A 19,410-nucleotide genomic window follows, 5' to 3' on the forward strand; every position below is an offset into this window, starting at 1 on the left:
TACAGCTGCACCATCGAGAGCATCCTGACTGGTTGCATGACTGCCTGGTATGGCAACTGCTCGGCCTCCGACCGCAAGGCACTACAGAGGGTAGTGTGTACGGCCCAGTACATCACTGGGGCCAAACTTCCTGCCATCCAGGACCTCTATACCAAGTTGTGTCAGAGGAAGGCCCTAAAAATGATCAAAGACTCCAGCTACCCTAGTCATAGACTGTTCTCTCTGCTTCTGTTCTCTCTACCGGAGTGCCAAGTCTAGGTCCAAGAGGCTTATAAACAGCTTCTACCCCCAAGCCATAAGACTCCTGAACATCTAATCAAATGGCTACCCAGACTATTTGACCCCCCATCCCCCACCTCTTTTTTATACCGCTGCTACTCTCTGTTGTTATCTTCTATGCATAGTCACTTTAATAACTCTACCTACATGTACATATTACCTCAACTATCCGTTGCCCCCGCACATTGACTCTGTAGCGGTACCCCCCTGTATATAGTCTCCACATTGACTCTGTAGCGGTACCCCCCTGTGTATAGTCTCCACATTGACTCTGTAGCGGTACCCCCCTGTAAATAGTCTCGCTATTGTTATTTCACTGCTGCTCTTGAATTACTTGTTACTTTTATTTCTTATTCGTATTTTTAATTTTTAAACTGCGTTGTTTGTTAGGGGCTCGTCGATAGGCATTTCACTGTAAGGTACAATTTGATTTGATTTGAGTGTCTAGGGGGTTTCTCTATTCCTATCAGCGTATCACTATGAGACAGAGAGCCATACACCATCACTTCTCTCTCCTTGCCCAGCTCAATACACACTCCACTAGCCTCGCTTTTTACCCTGTTGCCTTTAGCCATTTATCCTGGGATGTGCACTCAACCACAGGAACAGATATTGGATGGAAAGACTTGTTATTCCGGACCATGTGTGTGTATGCACCGTACTGCATAGAAGTGTAACATTGGATACGATGTGGGGAGAAAAGCCTTCAGGCTATTCAGTATTCAATCCCCTCCCGCCGTACAATGTCGTAAATCACATAATTATCTTTGAGGTGTATAATCTTGGTTCTTTGAATTGCTACATAACTTCATCCTATTATCCCCCCACGTCGCTCATTACACAGCCACAGTGATTCTATATGAATTGAGAAAGCCACATAATGACACATTCACCTCAGCCTTGTTCTCATGCATAATGGTGGGCTGAGTAGGTGAGTTGTCTTGAGGGGGGTTGAGGTATTCCAGCCTTTTCAGGGGTAATTCCGACGCCGCTGAGGTAACCGGCCAGATCAGCAGAGCTAAAAAAAAAAGTGCTGCTTCTCTTTCTTTGTTCTACCTTTCTTGCCGTTGGCACTTGATCCAACGCTCCCTCCCTTTCCCACATTCTCTCTCCCGGGCGCTCTCTATCCCCTTTCAAATCATAGATTTTTCAAAGGTTCTATGAAATATTTACGATGTGTGAGCAGAGTTCTTTCTCTGGGAATTTGGGGGGAGGGGGTCTTTTTGAAGGCTAGTGGTAAAAGGCAAGGGAGAGAGAGGGAATACAGGGAGTGAGAGGGAGAGAGAGAGAGCAGTGGAGAGAGGGGAGAGAAAAAAAGAAAGAGCGAGATAAGAGCTATGGAAGCTCTCGTCGAATCGTGCCTGCAATACCAACTGTTCACTTTGAAACTACTGGCTATAAATAAATAAACACATCCACTGATAAAGATCGTTATTCACTGCTGTTGTACGGCTGCATTTCCCCTTAAAGCCTCTGATCCAATCGATTCCGAGGGGATTCCGACGGCCTCAGTCTTTGAACCCGTACCCCTCGTGTTGTGTTTTTATCTTCCTCCTCCCCTCTAATTCCACATCTCTTTTGTATTGTGAAGGGTTGTTGTTTCAGATAACACTGTCTCTCGTACTTAGACGCTGTAGCACATTAAGCCTTGAGACTGTTACTCACACAGCAAATTCTCCCGTGTTAAATCAACACGGGCAGTGTTACATTTAACGCTGGTCCAGTGTCTATATGGGTCCACACTTTTCAGTGTTAAATGAACACACTGCTTAGTGTAAAGCCTTATTTGCACATTTCCCTGAGTACCTTATCTTTTGAGTGAATTGTAGAGTTACCACCTATGACTGTTATTGTTAGTGACAGAGAGATGGTTGTTGGTGCATTCATCCATTTTTAGTCCTATGTGGTGATGGGGAAACAAAGCTTCCCGAAGCATTTCAGGAAGCATTTCCAGCCAATTGTGTCAAAAATAGGTTCATTACTCGAGGCTTTGATCAACACAGTGTACACTAGAGGTTCCTGCTGGTCAAAATCATTTAGAACAGCCAAATTATTATAGATGAGGTCGACACGCCGTAGCAAGTTCGCAGCGTAGCCTTTTTTCTTCTACCAAAACCAATACCAAACCAATCAGGTGGTTGTTTGACAAAACGAAGCTTCGGACGTCATTGATCACGTGCTTATGATAAAGCGATACAGGTATCGGCACACTGCTTCAAACTAAACTGCTTTGCGAATTTGACACATGCCTCAGAGCTCCGGTATCAAATGTAACATCACTAGTCCTTCACCAAGTGAAAAAGTAAGGAAATATGTTACCAATTAGATTAAACACAATACAACAAGTCTTTAATAATGCCTTATTTTGATGGCCTAGTTTTAACCTAATACAGTGGCCTGAAATTCATAGTTTTCAGGCCTGCAAGTCACATAAAGATGGCTTGCAAAGTTATATATTTCTAGTTGGAATCTAGCCACAGTGGAGATATTCAACATTTAGAAATTATTTTTTAGCTAAACCATAAGACTACCTAAACCATTTAAACTGGAACAACCATTTCGGTAATGGGTGCAATAAGTCAAAGTAGAAGATTGGATTAGTTTAGAAAAACTATTATTTATATTTGAGTAGCATAATATTAATTAATCAATCAATGTACATGCAAAAAACAAAGATATTGAAACTAACAATTCAAAAAAATCTACCTGCAATAGAGCATGCTGGGAAATATGTTAATGATGGACGTGGTTTTAATTTTATAATAGTTATAAACACCAACATTGGGGATAGTGTACACCAATGAGTGTTAATTTAAAACGTACATAGTTAATTTAACACCTGAATCAAAACTAGAAATGTTGCACTGAAAAATTAACACCAGGTAACACTGACCAATTTTATCTGTAGTGAATCACAGAAGTGCTTGTGAATGCTAGAGATTCAAATGAGTTTTTGTGTTATGTGAACAGGCATGTCACTGAGACAGCAGTATAGTATGTTGGTTCAAGTATTTGGGGGCATGCTACTATTAGCCTTCTGAACATGGGTGATCAGGTTAGCAGTGAAATGATCAAACACCTTCCCCTACTGACTTCTAACGTGTGTCCTTTACACTGGGATGTTAAAATTTGGTTTATTAATTGAATACTAAATCTGATCGTTCTTCCTTCTTTCTGTCCTCAGGTGGGCGGGACCATGTACAACACGGGCCGCCACGTCTCACTGCGAATGGACAAGGAGCACCTTGTGAATATCTCTGGTGGACCAATGACGTACAGCCATCGCCTGGAGGAGATCCGGCTGCACTTCGGCAGCGAGGACGGACAGGGCTCTGAACACCTTCTCAACGGACAGGCCTTCTCAGGAGAGGTACAAGGGCAAGGGACTAGGTGCTGAGTTTGGTCTAGCAGTAATGCTCCTATGGGTCATATACGCCCCTTTGGCGGCAAGGGTTTAAGCCCTGGCTCGGCCAACTGCCTATACCCTTAAAGTAACTGTCCAGTGAAAATCTCACTTTTAAAAGTTCATATTCTGTTAACTCATACCCAAATAATGTTGTTGACTTGTCCAATACTTGTATTGGTGACCAAAGCATAAAGAGACAAAACACCCAACCTCAAACTTCTATCTCAAACAGACTGTTTCAAAAAGGTTTGCTATTTCCTCATAGAACATGATGTCATGTTGGCTCATTGGCTGAGATGGCCAATCAGCAGTCTACTTGCGTGAATAGGTTTAATGACCGGTATACGCACACACCATTCTGATGTTGGGATAGGCTCACACCATTCCAACACAGAAAAGCTTATTTTTAACATACTGAATTAACAATTTTTTTGGAAGGAAAGCTATTTCCCTCATATTGTAATTAATTATTGTATTATTTGAATTATTATTTTATAAAAATCTGGAAAAACACTGGACAGTTACTTTAAATCCTTTCTGTTCACCTCTCTCTATCGATCTCCAAATCTGCATCTTCATTTGTCCTATCATAAAAACAATACAAATACGTAAGGGGATCAGATCTCCGATCTCCCTTAAAAAAATAAAGAACCAGTATCAGTAGAATTTGAAAAACATTATTGTCATCCAGCATCTTCGGTAGGATTTAGACGAGATCCAGCAGAGAAAAAGCTATCTTAATTAGCGGGGTGTTGTGAAGAGGCTTCCAATCAGCTCCTGTATACTTGATCATTTTACTAAGTTCTGAGTCACGCACACCAGCCATAATAACAATAACCAATTTGTGGGCTAACAGAATAATTGTAGGTATGACAGGCAAATTCATTCTAATTAATTATTATCATTTATTCTCCCACGGAGGCTGGCGAGACGATATTCAAATCCTAATAAAAACAAGTGTTTAGCATACGCTGGGGCTCGGAGGGATGTGACCCGTGTAGGGGGAGGTTGGCCTCGCGCTCTGCTCACTGTTTACCGTGTTGGTGTTGCCTCGTCGCGGCGCCAGCGTTATCACACCTCCAACGGGTTTGTTTTGATTTCATCTGTTGCTACAGAACAGAAGAAAAGAAAGTGAGCAGTAGTTACTGGCTGCTCTTTGTTTAGTCAGCATTGTGTTGAGATTTCTGGAGTGCAGGCAAGAGAGAGGGCTCTGGAGAAATCTGGAGAGGAGCGTTGGATAGCTGGGCATTGTGATCTGAAAAAGCTATGTTCTCTTACTGAAGTGATGTATCTACACATGCAGCAAGGGGAGCAAGAAAGGAAATGGTGTGTGGTTTAACTGTAACTGGCTTCAGTGTTATCCTGTCAATTGAAACTATTCTGAACATACTGTAGGATTGAGTTAGTGTACATGTGTAACATTCTCCAAATTAAACCTCAAAGCCAGAGAGAGAGAGAGATAGAAGAGGAGGGAGGAGAGGAGAGGAAAGGTAGGTTGCACACAGACTCCTAAATCTTGCTCTTTCTGACATGTGTTCCTCGCTTGCTTAAATAATTGCCATACAAAAAGACACCTGTTACACCATCACCCACCACATACCCCCACTTCCCACCCGCCCATCCCTTCTGGAACTAAAGCCATGACTTAAAGCTCCAGCAGCAGGCTTCAAAAAAGAAATGGAGAAAATGTTATTTCGCCTACAAATGAGCAGTGGCTGTGCATGCGTCCTTGAAATGAGAACAAAAAGGGAAAATAATCAAGCTTGAAAAGCAAAACATCCATCTGAAATACCAGCCCGTGGGAGAGAGGTGGGAAAGGGGGGATACATGGTGAGCTTCATTGTATTTAAAGGCATTAACACTCCAAAGTTATGGTTTTACAACTCCATCTGTATTATATAACCCATCCACCTTTCTTTCTCACATTTGTTTCCGGCTTGCAGAAAATGGTGTACGTTTGACTGGTGTTGATTGTTATGGGTCTATCATTCTCAGCTACTATCTGTAAAAAGCACCCCTACATCTCTGGGCTGGGCTAATATTATGCACAGTATATGCTGTAGGGCTGGGAATTGCAAGGGACCTCACAATACGATATTATCACGATACTTAGGTGCCAATATGATATGTATTGGCCAATGTGCAATCACTGGAGAATAAACTGGATGATCTCTGTTTGAGACTATCCTACCAACGGGACATTAAAGTATGTAATATCTTATTTTTTACCGAGTCGTGGCTGAATGACGACACGGATAATATACATTTGGCTGGGTTTTCCGTGCATCGACAGGACAGAACAGCTACGTCTGGTAGGATGAGTGGTGGGAGTGTGTGTCTATTTGTCAATAACAGCAGCTGCACAATGTCTAATATGAAGGAAGTCTCAAGGTATTGCTCGCCTGAGGTAGAGTACCTCATGATAAACTGTAGACCTCACTATCTACCAAGAGCGTTTTCATCTATATTTTTCATAACCGTCTGTTTACCACCAAAACCCGATGCTGGCACTAAGACCGCACTCAAAGAGCTGTATAAGGCCATAAGCAAACAAGAAAATTCTCATCCAGAAGCGGTGCCCCTAGTTGCCGAGGACTTTAATGCAGGCAAATTTAAATCTCTTTTACCTCATTACTACCAGCATGTAACATGTGCAACCAGAGAGAAAATACTCTAGACCACCTTTACTCCACGCACAGAGACGCATACAAAGCTCTCCCTCACCCTCCATTTGGCATAATTCTATCCTCTTGATTCCGGCTTACAAGCAAAAACTAAAGCAGGCAGTACCAGTGACTCGCTCAATACAGAAATGGTTAGATGATGCAGATGCTACGCTACAGGACTGTTTTTATAGCACAGACTGGAATATATTCCGGGAGTATACCACCTCAGTCACCGGCTTCATCAATAAGTGCATCGACAACGCCGTCCCCACGGTGACCGTATGTACACATCCCAACCAGAAGCCATGGATTACCAGCCACATCTGCCACAAGCTAAAGGCTAGAGCTTTTCAAGGAGCGGGACACTCCTTGAAAGCAGACGCTTCTAAGAAATCCCGAAATGCCCTCAGACAAACCATCAAACAGGCAAAGCGTCAATATAGAACTAAGATTGAATCCTACAACACCGGCTCTGACGCTCGTCAGATGTGGCAGGACTACAAAGGGAAACCCAGCCACGAGCTTCCCTGTGACGCGAGCCTATCAGACGAGCGAAATGCCTTTTACGCAACGCTGAAGCATGCATGATAGCACCAGCTGTTCGGGACAACTGTGTGATCACGTTCTCCATTGCCGATGTGAGCAAAACTTTTAAACAGGTCAACAATCACATTCAAGGCCACGGGGCTAGGCGTATTACCAGGACGTGTACTCAGAGCATGCGCGGACCAACTGGCAAGTGTCTTCACTGACATTTTCAACCTCTCCCGGACCCATTTTCAACCTCTCCCTGAATCTGTAATACCCACATGTTTCAAACAGACCACCATAGTCCCTGTGCCCAAGATAGTGAAGGTAACCTGCCTAAATGACTACCACCCCGTAGCACTCACGTCGGTAGTGTGGAGTGCTTTGAAAGGCTGGTCATGGCTCACATCATCACCATCATCCCTGAAACCCTAGACCCACTCCAATTCGCACACCGCCCCAACAGATCCACAGATGACGCAATCTCAATCTCACTCCACACTGCCCTTTCCCACCTGGACAAAAGGAACACCTATGCGAGAATGCTGTTCATTGACTACAGCTCAGCGTGCAACACCATAATGCCCACAAAGCGCATCACTCGCTAAATACCCTGGTACTAAACACCTCCCTCTGAAACTGGATACTGGACTTCCTGACGGGCCGCCCCCCAGGAGGTAAGGGTTGGAAGAAACTCCCTGTTCACCCATGACTGTGTGGCCAAGCATGACCCATCATTATCGGTCAACAGCACTGCACCCCCAACAGCAACTCGCCCAAGCCTTCCCCATTTCTCCTTCTCCCAAATCCATTCAGCTGATGTTTGAAAGAGCTGCAAAATCTGGACCCCTACAAATCAGCCGGGCTAGACAATCTGGACCCTTTCTTTCTAAAATTATCTGCCGAAATTGTTGCCACCCCTATTACTAGCCTGTTCAATCTCTCTTTCGTGTCGTCTGAGATTCCCAAAGATTGGAAAGCAGCTGCGGTCATCCCCCTCTTCAAAGGGGGACACTCTTGACCCAAACTGCTACAGACCTATATCTATCCTACCGTGCCTTTCTAAGGTCTTCGAAAGCCAAGTCAACAAACAGATTACCGACCATTTCGAATCTCACCATACCTTCTGTGCTATGCAATCTGGTTTCAGAGCTGGTCATGGGTGCACCTCAGCCACGCTCAAGGTCCTAAACGATATCTTAACCGCCATCGATAGGAAACATTACTGTGCAGCCGTATTCATTGATCTGGCCAAGGCTTTCGACTCTGTCAATCACCACATCCTCATCGGCAGACTCGACAGCCTTGGTTTCTCAAATGATTGCCTCGCCTGGTTCACCAACTACTTCTCTGATAGAGTTCAGTGTGTCAAATCGGAGGGTCTGCTGTCCGGACCTCTGGCAGTCTCTATGGGGGTGCCACAGGGTTCAATTCTTGGACCGACTCTCTTCTCTGTATACATCAATGAGGTCGCTCTTGCTGCTGGTGAGTCTCTGATCCACCTCTATGCAGACGACACCATTCTGTATACTTCCGGCCCTTCTTTGGACACTGTGTTAACAACCCTCCAGGCAAGCTTCAATGCCATACAACTCTTCCGTGGCCTCCAATTGCTCTTAAATACAAGTAAAACTAAATGCATGCTCTTCAACCGATCGCTACCTGCACCTACCCGCCTGTCCAACATCACTACTCTGGACGGCTCTGACTTAGAATACGTGGACAACTACAAATACTTAGGTGTCTGGTTAGACTGTAAACTCTCCTTCCAGACCCATATCAAACATCTCCAATCCAAAGTTAAAACTAGAATTGGCTTCCTATTTCGCAACAAAGCATCCTTCACTCATGCTGCCAAACATACCCTTGTAAAACTGACCATCCTACCAATCCTCGACTTTGGCGATGTCATTTACAAAATAGCCTCCAATACCCTACTCAACAAATTGGATGCAGTCTATCACAGTGCAATCTGTTTTGTCACCAAATCCCCATATACTACCCACCATTGCGACCTGTACGCTCTCGTTGGCTGGCCCTCGCTTCATACTCGTCGCCAAACCCACTGGCTCCATGTCATCTACAAGACCCTGCTAGGTAAAGTCCCCCCTTATCTCAGCTCGCTGGTCACCATAGCATCTCCCACCTGTAGCACACGCTCCAGCAGGTATATCTCTCTAGTCACCCCCAAAACCAATTCTTTCTTTGGCCACCTCTCCTTCCAGTTCTCTGCTGCCAATGACTGGAACGAACTACAAAAATCTCTGAAACTGGAAACACTTATCTCCCTCACTAGCTTTAAGCACCAACTGTCAGAGCAGCTCACAGATTACTGTACCTGTACATAGCCCACCTATAATTTAGCCCAAACAACTACCTCTTTCCCAACTGTATTTAATTTTAATTTATTTATTTATTTTGCTCCTTTGCACCCCATTATTTGTATTTCTACTTTGCACATTCTTCCATTGCAAAACTACCATTCCAGTGTTTTACTTGCTATATTGTATTTACTTTGCCACCATGGCCTTTTTTGCCTTTACCTCCCTTCTCACCTCATTTGCTCACATTGTATATAGACTTGTTTATACTGTATTATTGACTGTATGTTTGTTTTACTCCATGTGTAACTCTGTGTCGTTGTATCTGTCGAACTGCTTTGCTTTATCTTGGCCAGGTCGCAATTGTAAATGAGAACTTGTTCTCAACTTGCCTACCTGGTTAAATAAAGGTAAAATAAAATAAATAAATAAAATAAATAAAATAAAGTTTGCTGACACAACGGTGGTAGGCCTGATCACCGACAACGATGAGACAGCCTATAGGGAGGTGGTCAGAGACCTGGCAGTGTGGTCTCAGGGACAACAACCTCTCCCTCAACGTGAGCAAGACAAAAGAGCTGATCATGGACTACAGGAAAAGGAGGGCCGGACATGGCCCCATTCACATTGACGGGGCTGTAGTGGAGTTGGTCGAGAGTGTCCACATCACCAATAAACTATCATGGTCCAAACACACCAAGACAGTCGTGAAGAGGGCATGACACCTTTTCCCCCTCAGGAGAATGACAAGATTTGGCATGGGTCACCAGATCCTCAAAAGGTCTACAGCTGCACCATCGAGAGTATCCTGACCGGTTGCATCACCGCCTGGTATGGCAACTGCTCGACATCTGACCGTAAGGTGCTAGAGAGGGTAGTGCGTACATCCTAGTACATCACTGGGGCCAAGCTTCCTGACATCCCGGACCTAAATACTAGGCGGTGTCAAAGGAAGGCCCAAAAAAGTCACAGACGGTTCTCTCTGGGACCACACGGCAACTGATACCAGAGCGCCAAGTCTAGGTCCAAAAGGCTCCTCAACAGCTTCTATCACCAAGCCATAAGACTGCTGAACAATTAATCAAATGTTCACCCAGACTATTTCAATTGAGACCACCTCCCCCTTGTTTTCATACTGCTGCTACTTGCTGTTTATTATATATGCATAGTCACTTTACCCCTACCTACATGTACAAATTACCTCGACTAACCTGTACCCCTGCACATTGACTTGGTACCGGTACCCCCTGTATATAGCCCTGTTATTGTTATTTTTGTGTTACTTTTTATTTTTTACTTTAGTATATTTAGTAAGTGTTTTCTTCACTCTATTTCTTGAACTGAATTGTTGGTTAAGGGCTCGTAAGTCAGCTTTTCACGGTAAGGTTTGCACCTGTTGTATTCGGCGCATGTGACAAATAAAATGTGTTTTGATTTATTGCGACTCTCACGATTTTATAGGTACAGCGATTTTATTGCGATTTGATGTTCCAAACATATTGTGCACTATATGTCTGCTGCAGAGAGACAAGACAGTTGGCTCACTTTTTAAAAACAAGATATCGGTACCCTTTTTTAAATTACATGTTTTATCATTACTTGGAGTCAAAGTATCAATACAATATTGCGATATGTAACTGTATTTAACTTGTTTACTTATGGCCTTATACAATGAGTGTGGTCTTAGTGCCAGCATCGATTTGTGATGGGAAATAGGCGGCTACGAATAATATAGATGAGAACTCTCTTGGTAGATAGTGTGGTACACAGCTTATTAAAGTATTCTACCTCAGGCGAGCAATACCTTGAGACTTCTTTAATATTAGACATTGCGCACCAGCAGTTATTGAAAAATAGACACGCACACCCTTCCCTCGTCTTACCAGACGTAGCTGCTCTGTCCTGCCGATACATGGAGAAGCCAGCCAGCTCTATATTATACGTGTCGTCGTTCAGCCAAGTCTTGGTGAAACATAAGATGTTACAGTTTTTAATGTCCTGTTGGTTGGATTGTCTTAATCGTAGATCGTCCAGTTTATTTTCCAATGATTGCATGTTGGCCAATAATACAGAGTGGTGGTTTATCTACTCGTCGGCGAGTTCTTACAAGGCACCCCGCCCTCCTCCCCATTTTTCTCTGTCTTTTCTTCACGTTGATGACGGGGATTTGGGCCTTGTCTCGACAAAGCAGTTTATCCTTTGCATCTGACTTATTAAAGAAAAATCTTTGTCCAGTTCGAGGTGAGTAAATCTCTGTTCTGATGCCCAGAAGCTCATTTTGGTCATAAGAGACAGTAGCAGCAACATTATGTACAAAACGAGTTACAAACAATGCGAAAAAATCTAACAAAATAGTTGTTGTTTAGGAGCCCGTAAAACGGCAGCCATCCACTCCGGTGCCATTATATAAGCCAAGTCTAGGACCAAAAGGCTCATCAACAGCTTCTACCGCCAAGGCATAAGACTGTTGAACAATTCATCAAATGGCCACCCGGACTATTTACATTGACCCTGCCCCCCCTTTGTTTTTACACTGCTGCTACTCGCTGTTTATTATCTATGCATAGTCACTTTACAAATTACCTCGACTAACCTGTACGAGTCAATATGTATATAGCCTTGTTATTGTTAAGTAAATATCTTGTGATTTTATTAAATGTTTTACTTTAGTTTATTAAGTAAATATTTTCTAAACTCTATTTATTGAGCTGCATTGTTGGTTAAGGACTTGTAAGTAAGCATTTCACAGTAAGGTCTACACATGTTGTATTCGGCACATGTGGGAAATACAATTTTATTTTATTTTATTGTATTTTATACAAATGTTCCCCCATCACTAATGTGCTGTGCTGGTCTGCTTTGTTCCCCTACCTAGAGCGCCTTCACAGTCAATCTGAAAATTAAACACCTTGGACTTAATACGTGCTAAGATATTCCATATATTATTCTAAGACAAATCTGATTTATTGCGTTTCGTTGTAAGCCCTCACCCTTTGATTTCCATCTCACATGCAAGGTGTTGGTTTGGAGACCTATAATCTGTAAGGTGATGTGAATCAGCCTGACACTAAGTATGGACAGTGTAAAACTATCGGATAGGCTAAAGCTGTATGTGGGTGGATCAATGTTCATGTAATCTGAGTGAAAAAGTATACATTTTTAAGAAAAGGAGCAAGCTAAATTTTGAGCATTCTTAACACTCAAAACTCAATTTCGAGTCAATTTTGATCGCAATTTAGGGGACATAATGAGAACGTTTAGGAAAAAAAATCCACTTTTGGTGTTGATTTGAGTGCTGTTCTTTAAATACTTTTTCTTCTTTTGCTAATTATCGTTGATCACAGAATAACACATTTGCTGCTGCAGTGCAGCTCACTGGTCTAGAACTCAAGTACATTTCCTCATTAAAACCACATTAAGTATTTTGAGCAACACAGAAAGCAAAACTTGTATACGTGGATAAAAACTAAATCTGGAAAATGTGATTTAAAAATGTTTTTAAATTGAAAGACCGAGCGCACTCCTTTCCGTCATGTGCATTCTAACTGTTCCAGAGGTTGAGAATGGTCACTTTCCTTTTTCCTCCATTTGAATCTCAGAGTTACTTCTCAGCTGGAGAATGTTTATTGGTTTATTTTCAAACCCCTCTGGAGAGCGAGAGAGCGAGAGAGAGAGCGAGAGAGAGAGAGAGAGAGAGAGAGAGCGAGAGAGAGAGCGAGAGAGAGAGAGAGAGAGAGAGAGCTGCCCTCACCGGCTCTGTGGTAGTGATCAGGGGCTGATTGCCCTGTACTGTGCTGTGCCACACTGAGCTTGTCTGTGTGTTAGCTTTATGAGACTACAACGAGGGAGGAGAATCAGTTCCATCCCAGCGCCTTTCACTCTCTCTGTTAGCACTGTCCACCTCTCTTCCGCTATCGACTTGCTGTCTTCATATTTCCCCAAACCCAGGCCTAGTCCAGCCATCACGCCATAAAGAGCCTTCCAGAGCCCCAATCCAGAGCAACACTGTCTGGGCACGCAACCCTGACATCTCTTTCTCCATTGTTTTCTCTTGTCACTCTTTCACATACATACACTCTTGTTTCTTTCTCTCTCTCTCTCTTGGTCTCTATCTCTTGTTCTCTTTCTTTCTCTCCATCCACTCTCTCTTTCTCTCTCCTCTCGGCCCTGAGAGAGTCTCTCTGGCTCCAATGATAACAGGCAGAACACCTGGGGTTAGAGTGGGAAACTAATGGCTGATGGCAGGAACTTCACCATTTGCTATTTCTTTGTGGTCATGCATGCCTGTTTGTGTGTGTAAGGTCATGGTTATTATTTTACTCTTTTACCCCGTCCTTTGTCTGTTTCTCTCCCCTTTCACTCTTTTGTCATTACTACTTTCCCAGACCTTCAGTCTGTCTGTGTGTTGCTCTTGGCAGTGTCTGTGATGTAACTCCTCTACAGCTCACCCAGGCCTTCACCTCTCGCAAACTAAACTTTCTACCAATCTCCTGCTGGGGGAGTTGGGGAGCCTGGCTGCCTGCCTTCTCTCTCTCCCTCTCTCTCTCTCTCTCTCTCTCTCTCTCTCTCTCTCTCTCTCTCTCTCTCTCTCTCTCTCATCAAATCAGCATGGCTCCTAATCACTTCCCATCACCTTGATTATTTTTATAGTTGAACTGTCGCTCTGCTGCTCCCCGTTAGAGTTCTGCTTAATTACTATCCTCCGACAATTTGTTTATTTATATTGCTGCCTGCCACCATGCCAGGGAAGGGGGAAAGGGGAGGGAGAGGGGGAAAGATCTGGAAAAATGTCAACTTCTTAGTTATTTGTAATCAGATCAGGCTTGATTCATTTGTAGTTGACATAATATGAATATTAAATTCAAATAAAGATAATATGATGTCCTCATATCCCATTCTGTATTCAAACATGTATCGGACTACCCCATAAGTAGCCTACTCTTTATGGAAGTAAGATGGAAGGGGGCTGAAACATATGAGAAATTATTATTTTAGAAAAGGGTATTGTTGTCATTATTGTTTAGCTTATCATTCAAACTGAATTCTTCTTGAGTCATAGACATATATGTGATGAAAGAAACAACCACTAAACTTTTTTATAGGCTATAAATGCCACACGACTGGAGACTCAGACAACAACCAAACACGGACTCAAGGTCCAGCAACAATACCTCTAACTCAAGAAAGACTGAGGAGAGGTCAGGGAGAATGTATGGTGTAGAATCAACTTCTGAATACACTTTGTTTATCCGCAAGCACACGGCATTTTTCCCACTTAGTGCGAGATTCAAGAGAAGTAGAAAATATGTGAAATAACAAGTATTGAGTGAGAACTTTCTCAGCAGTTCCTTTGGGTGTCAGAGACATTTGGTGAAAGACAGTGTGGGCTTCTCTTTGAATAGTTGTTATTGTATAGGTCACAAGTCGAGCTAGCTGTGCATAGATGCAGCCCACATAAACACATCATTAAGAACCTGCAGAACCATAAAGGTGTGGGTAGAACTTTACTGACACCCTCCTCGACACGACTTCAAGAGGCTGACAAAAGCAGAAGATACGAACAGTGGAAGCCAACCAACCCTGGTCTCTGAAGAGTTTGTAGGTGTGAAGTGCGTTTTGTTTAAGACATAACTCATTCGTCTTTGCTCAGCACAACTTTATGGTGTGGAAAAAGCTACGTTAGTGCTGGGCTTGAACAGAAGCCTCGACACTGGAGCGCCTCAAGACCAGACCTGATGACCATTAATACAGTCTATATGTGTGAGGCCACATGAGAGAGATGTTTTCCTGACATTTTCCTGACATCCTGACTTTTTTTTTTCATCTCCAGGTTCAACTTATACACTACAACCACGAGCTGTATACAAACTACACAGAGGCAGCCAAGAGCCCCAACGGACTGGTCATAGTGTCTATATTTATGAAGGTGAGTATGACATCACAACTTTGACCTCACGATGGGCCTCAATGTATCAATTGTGAGAATCTTGAATTTGTATGTAAAGTCTTCTTCATATGAACGTGTGAAAAGACAAATAGAGACTATCATGCAGCAAAGATAATTATTTTCAAAGAAACTTCAGTGTGATTTAACCGAGGACATCCATTAGAGTTGTGAATAGGCTCCTGTGGATTTACCTGCGGGCTAATTAACTTGGCAGAGTGTCACGTTGCATCAGTTCCAAATTCACTGTGTAATTATCCCTCAGTTATGGGCAAAAGATAGATCTTGTTACAAATACAAAATACCAAACAGACCAAACAGACCAATGAATCAAAATCAAATACAAGATCCCTTTGCAAAGTATTGTATCTAGATAAATGCAGCTATTTTAGGTATACATTTGCAAGTAGACTGTAACAAAAAAAAAATGTTGCTATGACTTGCTATGACTGGTAGCTTAGCAGATAGAGTAGGGAACTATAGAACATTCTGGGTCGTGAGGGAATGAGATCCAATCCTGTTGAAGGCACACTATTTTGACAATTGTTTTATGTGAAACCACACTTTCTGCAGCACTGTTGTTCAAATAATGTGTTTTATTTAGTATAGTATAAGCTTCTGTCTTAAGCATCCTAAATAATGTAATAGATTCAATTTTTGTAGAATAGTTAACTTGAAAGCAAAAAAGGGAAGAATGATGTAAGATGGAAACCTGGTAGTTCAACTGATTATAGGCTACTAAAGCCAACAACTTATCGCAATTTCTGGTTTCCAGGGGACCATTCACACCTGTGCACACACCGTGTTACCCTTTCAGGGACTCAGACTGCCAGTAAGGGTTTCCTTCGGTCGTCAGTGTCCTGAGCCGCAATTAGAAATGACAATTGGGGACTGTAATTGTGTGGGATCACCTGTGGAAACAGACTCCCAATGGAGGAGGACATAGTGAAGCTGTGGAGATAGACACTAAATGGAGTTTGAGTCACCTTCAGCATGGGCCATATCTATCTGGCAAAGTTTTGTCAACTGTAATTGACTATCTAGGTTGTGACGGTGTTGAATTGACGTAAAGCCATGTTGTTTTACTTTTACTTCACACATTAGAGAGTACTCTCTAGTTACATCCTGCAGGATACCCCATAGGTGCATTCTCCAATAAATATGTTCGGAGAGCAAGAAAGACTCCATGCAAATATGTTCAGAGAGAGAGAGAGGCTGGAACGAACCGCCCTTGCTGTCTCTGCCTGGCCGGTTTCCCTCTTTCCACTGGGATTCTCTGCCTCTAACCCTATTACAGGGGCTTAGTCACTGGCTTACTGGGGCTCTCTCATGCCGTCCCTGGAAGGGGTGCGTCACCTGAGTGGGTTGATTCACTGATATGGTCATCCTGTCTGGGTTGGCGCCCCCCCTTGGGTTGTGCCATGGCGGAGATCTTTGTGGGCTATACTCAGCCTTGTCTCAGGATGGTAAGTTGGTGGTTGAAGATATCCCTCTAGTGGTGTGGGGGCTGTGCTTTGGCAAAGTGGGTGGGGTTATATCCTTCCTGTTTGGCACTGTCTGGGGGTGTCCTCGGATGGGGCCACAGTGTCTCCTGACCCCTCCTGTCTCAGCCTCCAGTATTTATGCTGCAGTAGTTTATGTGTCGGGGGGCTAGGGTCAGTTTGTTATATCTGGAGTACCTCTCCTGTCCTATTCGGTGTCCTGTGTGAATCTAAGTGTGCGTTCTCTAATTCTCTCTTTCTCTCTCTCTCACGGAGGACCTGAGCCCTAGGACCATGCCCCAGGACTACCTGACATGATGACTCCTTGCTGTCCCCAGTCCACCTGGCCGTGCTGCTGCTCCAGTTTCAACTGTTCTGCCTTATTATTATTCGACCATGCTGGTCATTTATGAACATTTGAACATCTTGGCCATGTTCTGTTATAATCTCCACCCGGCATAGCCAGAAGAGGACTGGCCACCCCACATATGCTCTCTCTAATTCTCTCTTTCTCTCTCTCTCTCGGAGGACCTGAGCCCTAGGACCATGCCCCAGGACTACCTGACATGATGACTCAGTCCACCTGCCCTGCTGCTCCAGTTTCACTGACCTGAGCCCTAGGACCATGCCCCAGGACTACCTGACATGATGACTCCTTGCTGTCCCCAGTCCACCTGACCGTGCTGCTGCTCCAGTTTCAACTGTTCTGCCTTATTATTATACGACCATGCTGGTCATTTATGAACATTTGAACATCTTGGCCATGTTCTGTTATAATCTCCACCCGGCACAGCCAGAAGAGGACTGGCCACTCCACATAGCCTGGTTCCTCTCTAGGTTTCTTCCTAGGTTTTGGCCTTTCTAGGGAGTTTTTCCTAGCCACCGTGCTTCTACACCTGCATTGCTTGATGTTTGGGGTTTAAGGCTGGGTTTCTGTACAGCACTTTGAGATATCAGCTGATGTACGAAGGGCTATATAAATAAATTTGATTTGATTTGATTTGCATGCCTCCAGAGCAGGTCAAAAAAGGAAGTAATTTGCAATGTTGCGACGAGGGACATTCATTTATTTTTCATCACTTTGCCACCAAGACATCTTGACAATTGGAATTGTGAGGAGGAGTGCATATGGAGGACGGGCTAGGATGCTGGGGCTGGGGACAAAGAAGGCTCATCTTTAACTGAGAAGTGTGTTCCAAGCTGACTGTGGACACCTGAGTGTTTAGACTGCAGTTAGGGCCCTACAGGACAGCTAAAAGCAACGCATGCCCAGCTAGCACATAAAGTTCTGAGAACTATATTTTACGTAGAGCCTGGTGAGAGAGAGAACGTGTTCAGAGAACATTAAGAAACAGTGTTCATTTGTTGGAATTTCAGTACTTCAGCATAACGTTTTATGCAGGTTTCTTCATGGTTCTATGTAAAGTCATGTTCTCAGAACATTAAGCAAACACAAGAAGACATAAGTAACTAGGGCTGTAACCGTACACGTCATCATACCAAACCATTCGGTACGGGGACTTCGGTTCGAACTGTGAACCAGAATGAATACATCATAAAAAACACTAAGCAGCCTACGCTGCATTGTATGCCATTGCCTCATGAGTAGATCTGAGCTGAAAAAACACTGGGCTATTCCATTAAAACTACTACAGCCTATGCACATGTTGCAATCAAAATTTGAATCTTAAATGCCCCTTTTGAACCTTTTGTGAGGATCAGCAGGGAACAGTAGATGGCAAGGGGTGGGATCGATAAACCAGATTTGGAGGATCCTCCATTATCGTTTAAATCTCCAGTTTGGGAACATTTTGGATTCACAGTCGATTACAACGACAATGGACAGAGACTTGTGGATAAAAGGTTTATAGTATGTTCTCCACTGCTCAGTGAAAATAGCATATGCTGAGTGGCACATGTAGCTTGTTGTTGATGTCGGCCAATCACAAGTCATCAAAGCACCACTACAGTTGTAAAGCCTCTGTGTGTGGCAAAGCAAGTTAGGAGATTATCTCATCAATGGAAGATGAATGTAACCACGCCAGCCCCGGACCTCTACATCCTGCTTCTTCACCTGCAGGATCGTCTGAGATGGGGTTGAGGGGTGCTGAGGAGTATTTCTGTCTGTAATAAAAAATTTAAAAATAATTCTGATTGGCCTGGCCTGGCTGCCAAGTGGGTGGGCCTATGCCCTCCCAGGCCCACCCATGGCTGCACCCCTGCCCAGTTGTGAAATCCATAGATTAGGGCCTAATGAATTTATTTAAATTGACTGATTTCCTTATATGAACTGTAAATCAATAAAATCTTTCAACTTGTTGCATTCATATTTTTGTACAGTATAGGTAACATCTTGCTATCATGGAAAGGATAATACCTGTCTATTTGTGGAAAAATCACCCTGATTAACTCTTTAGTCGTATCCCAGTTTACCTCTTTGCTTATGGCCCTTCCTACACCTAACGATTTTATTTTTAAATTAAAAGTGCAAAAAATATTCAATTTTATTTTGAACTCCAGGTCAGACAAAATTAAACGGGCCTATTTATATAATAAATAAGAATTCGGAAGGCAGAACTGATAAGATATTAAATCAATCGACTCACTAAAGGCTTCAGTCATTCAAAGCTATACTTAAATCTGAACTGGTTCTCTAGCAGAATAGTAAGAATGGCTTACCCGTGTTCAAGAATGGCCCTTTTCCCTTTATCCAGATTACAACCTCTCACATTCAGTTATTTGAAAGTGTAATGATTTCCAAAATAGTGCTTTTTTTAAAACAAGC

The 19,410-nt window shown here is 43.2% G+C and overlaps 1 protein-coding gene across 4 annotated transcripts in view; it reads left to right on the forward strand.

Moving 5' to 3' along the window:
- ca10a (carbonic anhydrase Xa) overlaps positions 1–19,410 on the forward strand; it is a 313,370-nt gene that overhangs the window by 282,237 nt on the left and 11,723 nt on the right. For all 4 annotated transcript variants that reach the window (XM_042306024.1, XM_042306026.1, XM_024387817.2 and 1 more), the window contains 2 exons: positions 3,464–3,649; positions 15,031–15,126. In XM_042306024.1, the coding sequence (XP_042161958.1) occupies positions 3,464–3,649; positions 15,031–15,126 (282 nt within the window). The remainder of the gene's footprint in view (positions 1–3,463; positions 3,650–15,030; positions 15,127–19,410) is intronic.

The sequence above is a fragment of the Oncorhynchus tshawytscha genome, linkage group LG25 (genome assembly GCF_018296145.1).
Source record: "Oncorhynchus tshawytscha isolate Ot180627B linkage group LG25, Otsh_v2.0, whole genome shotgun sequence".
NCBI lineage: Eukaryota > Metazoa > Chordata > Actinopteri > Salmoniformes > Salmonidae > Oncorhynchus > Oncorhynchus tshawytscha.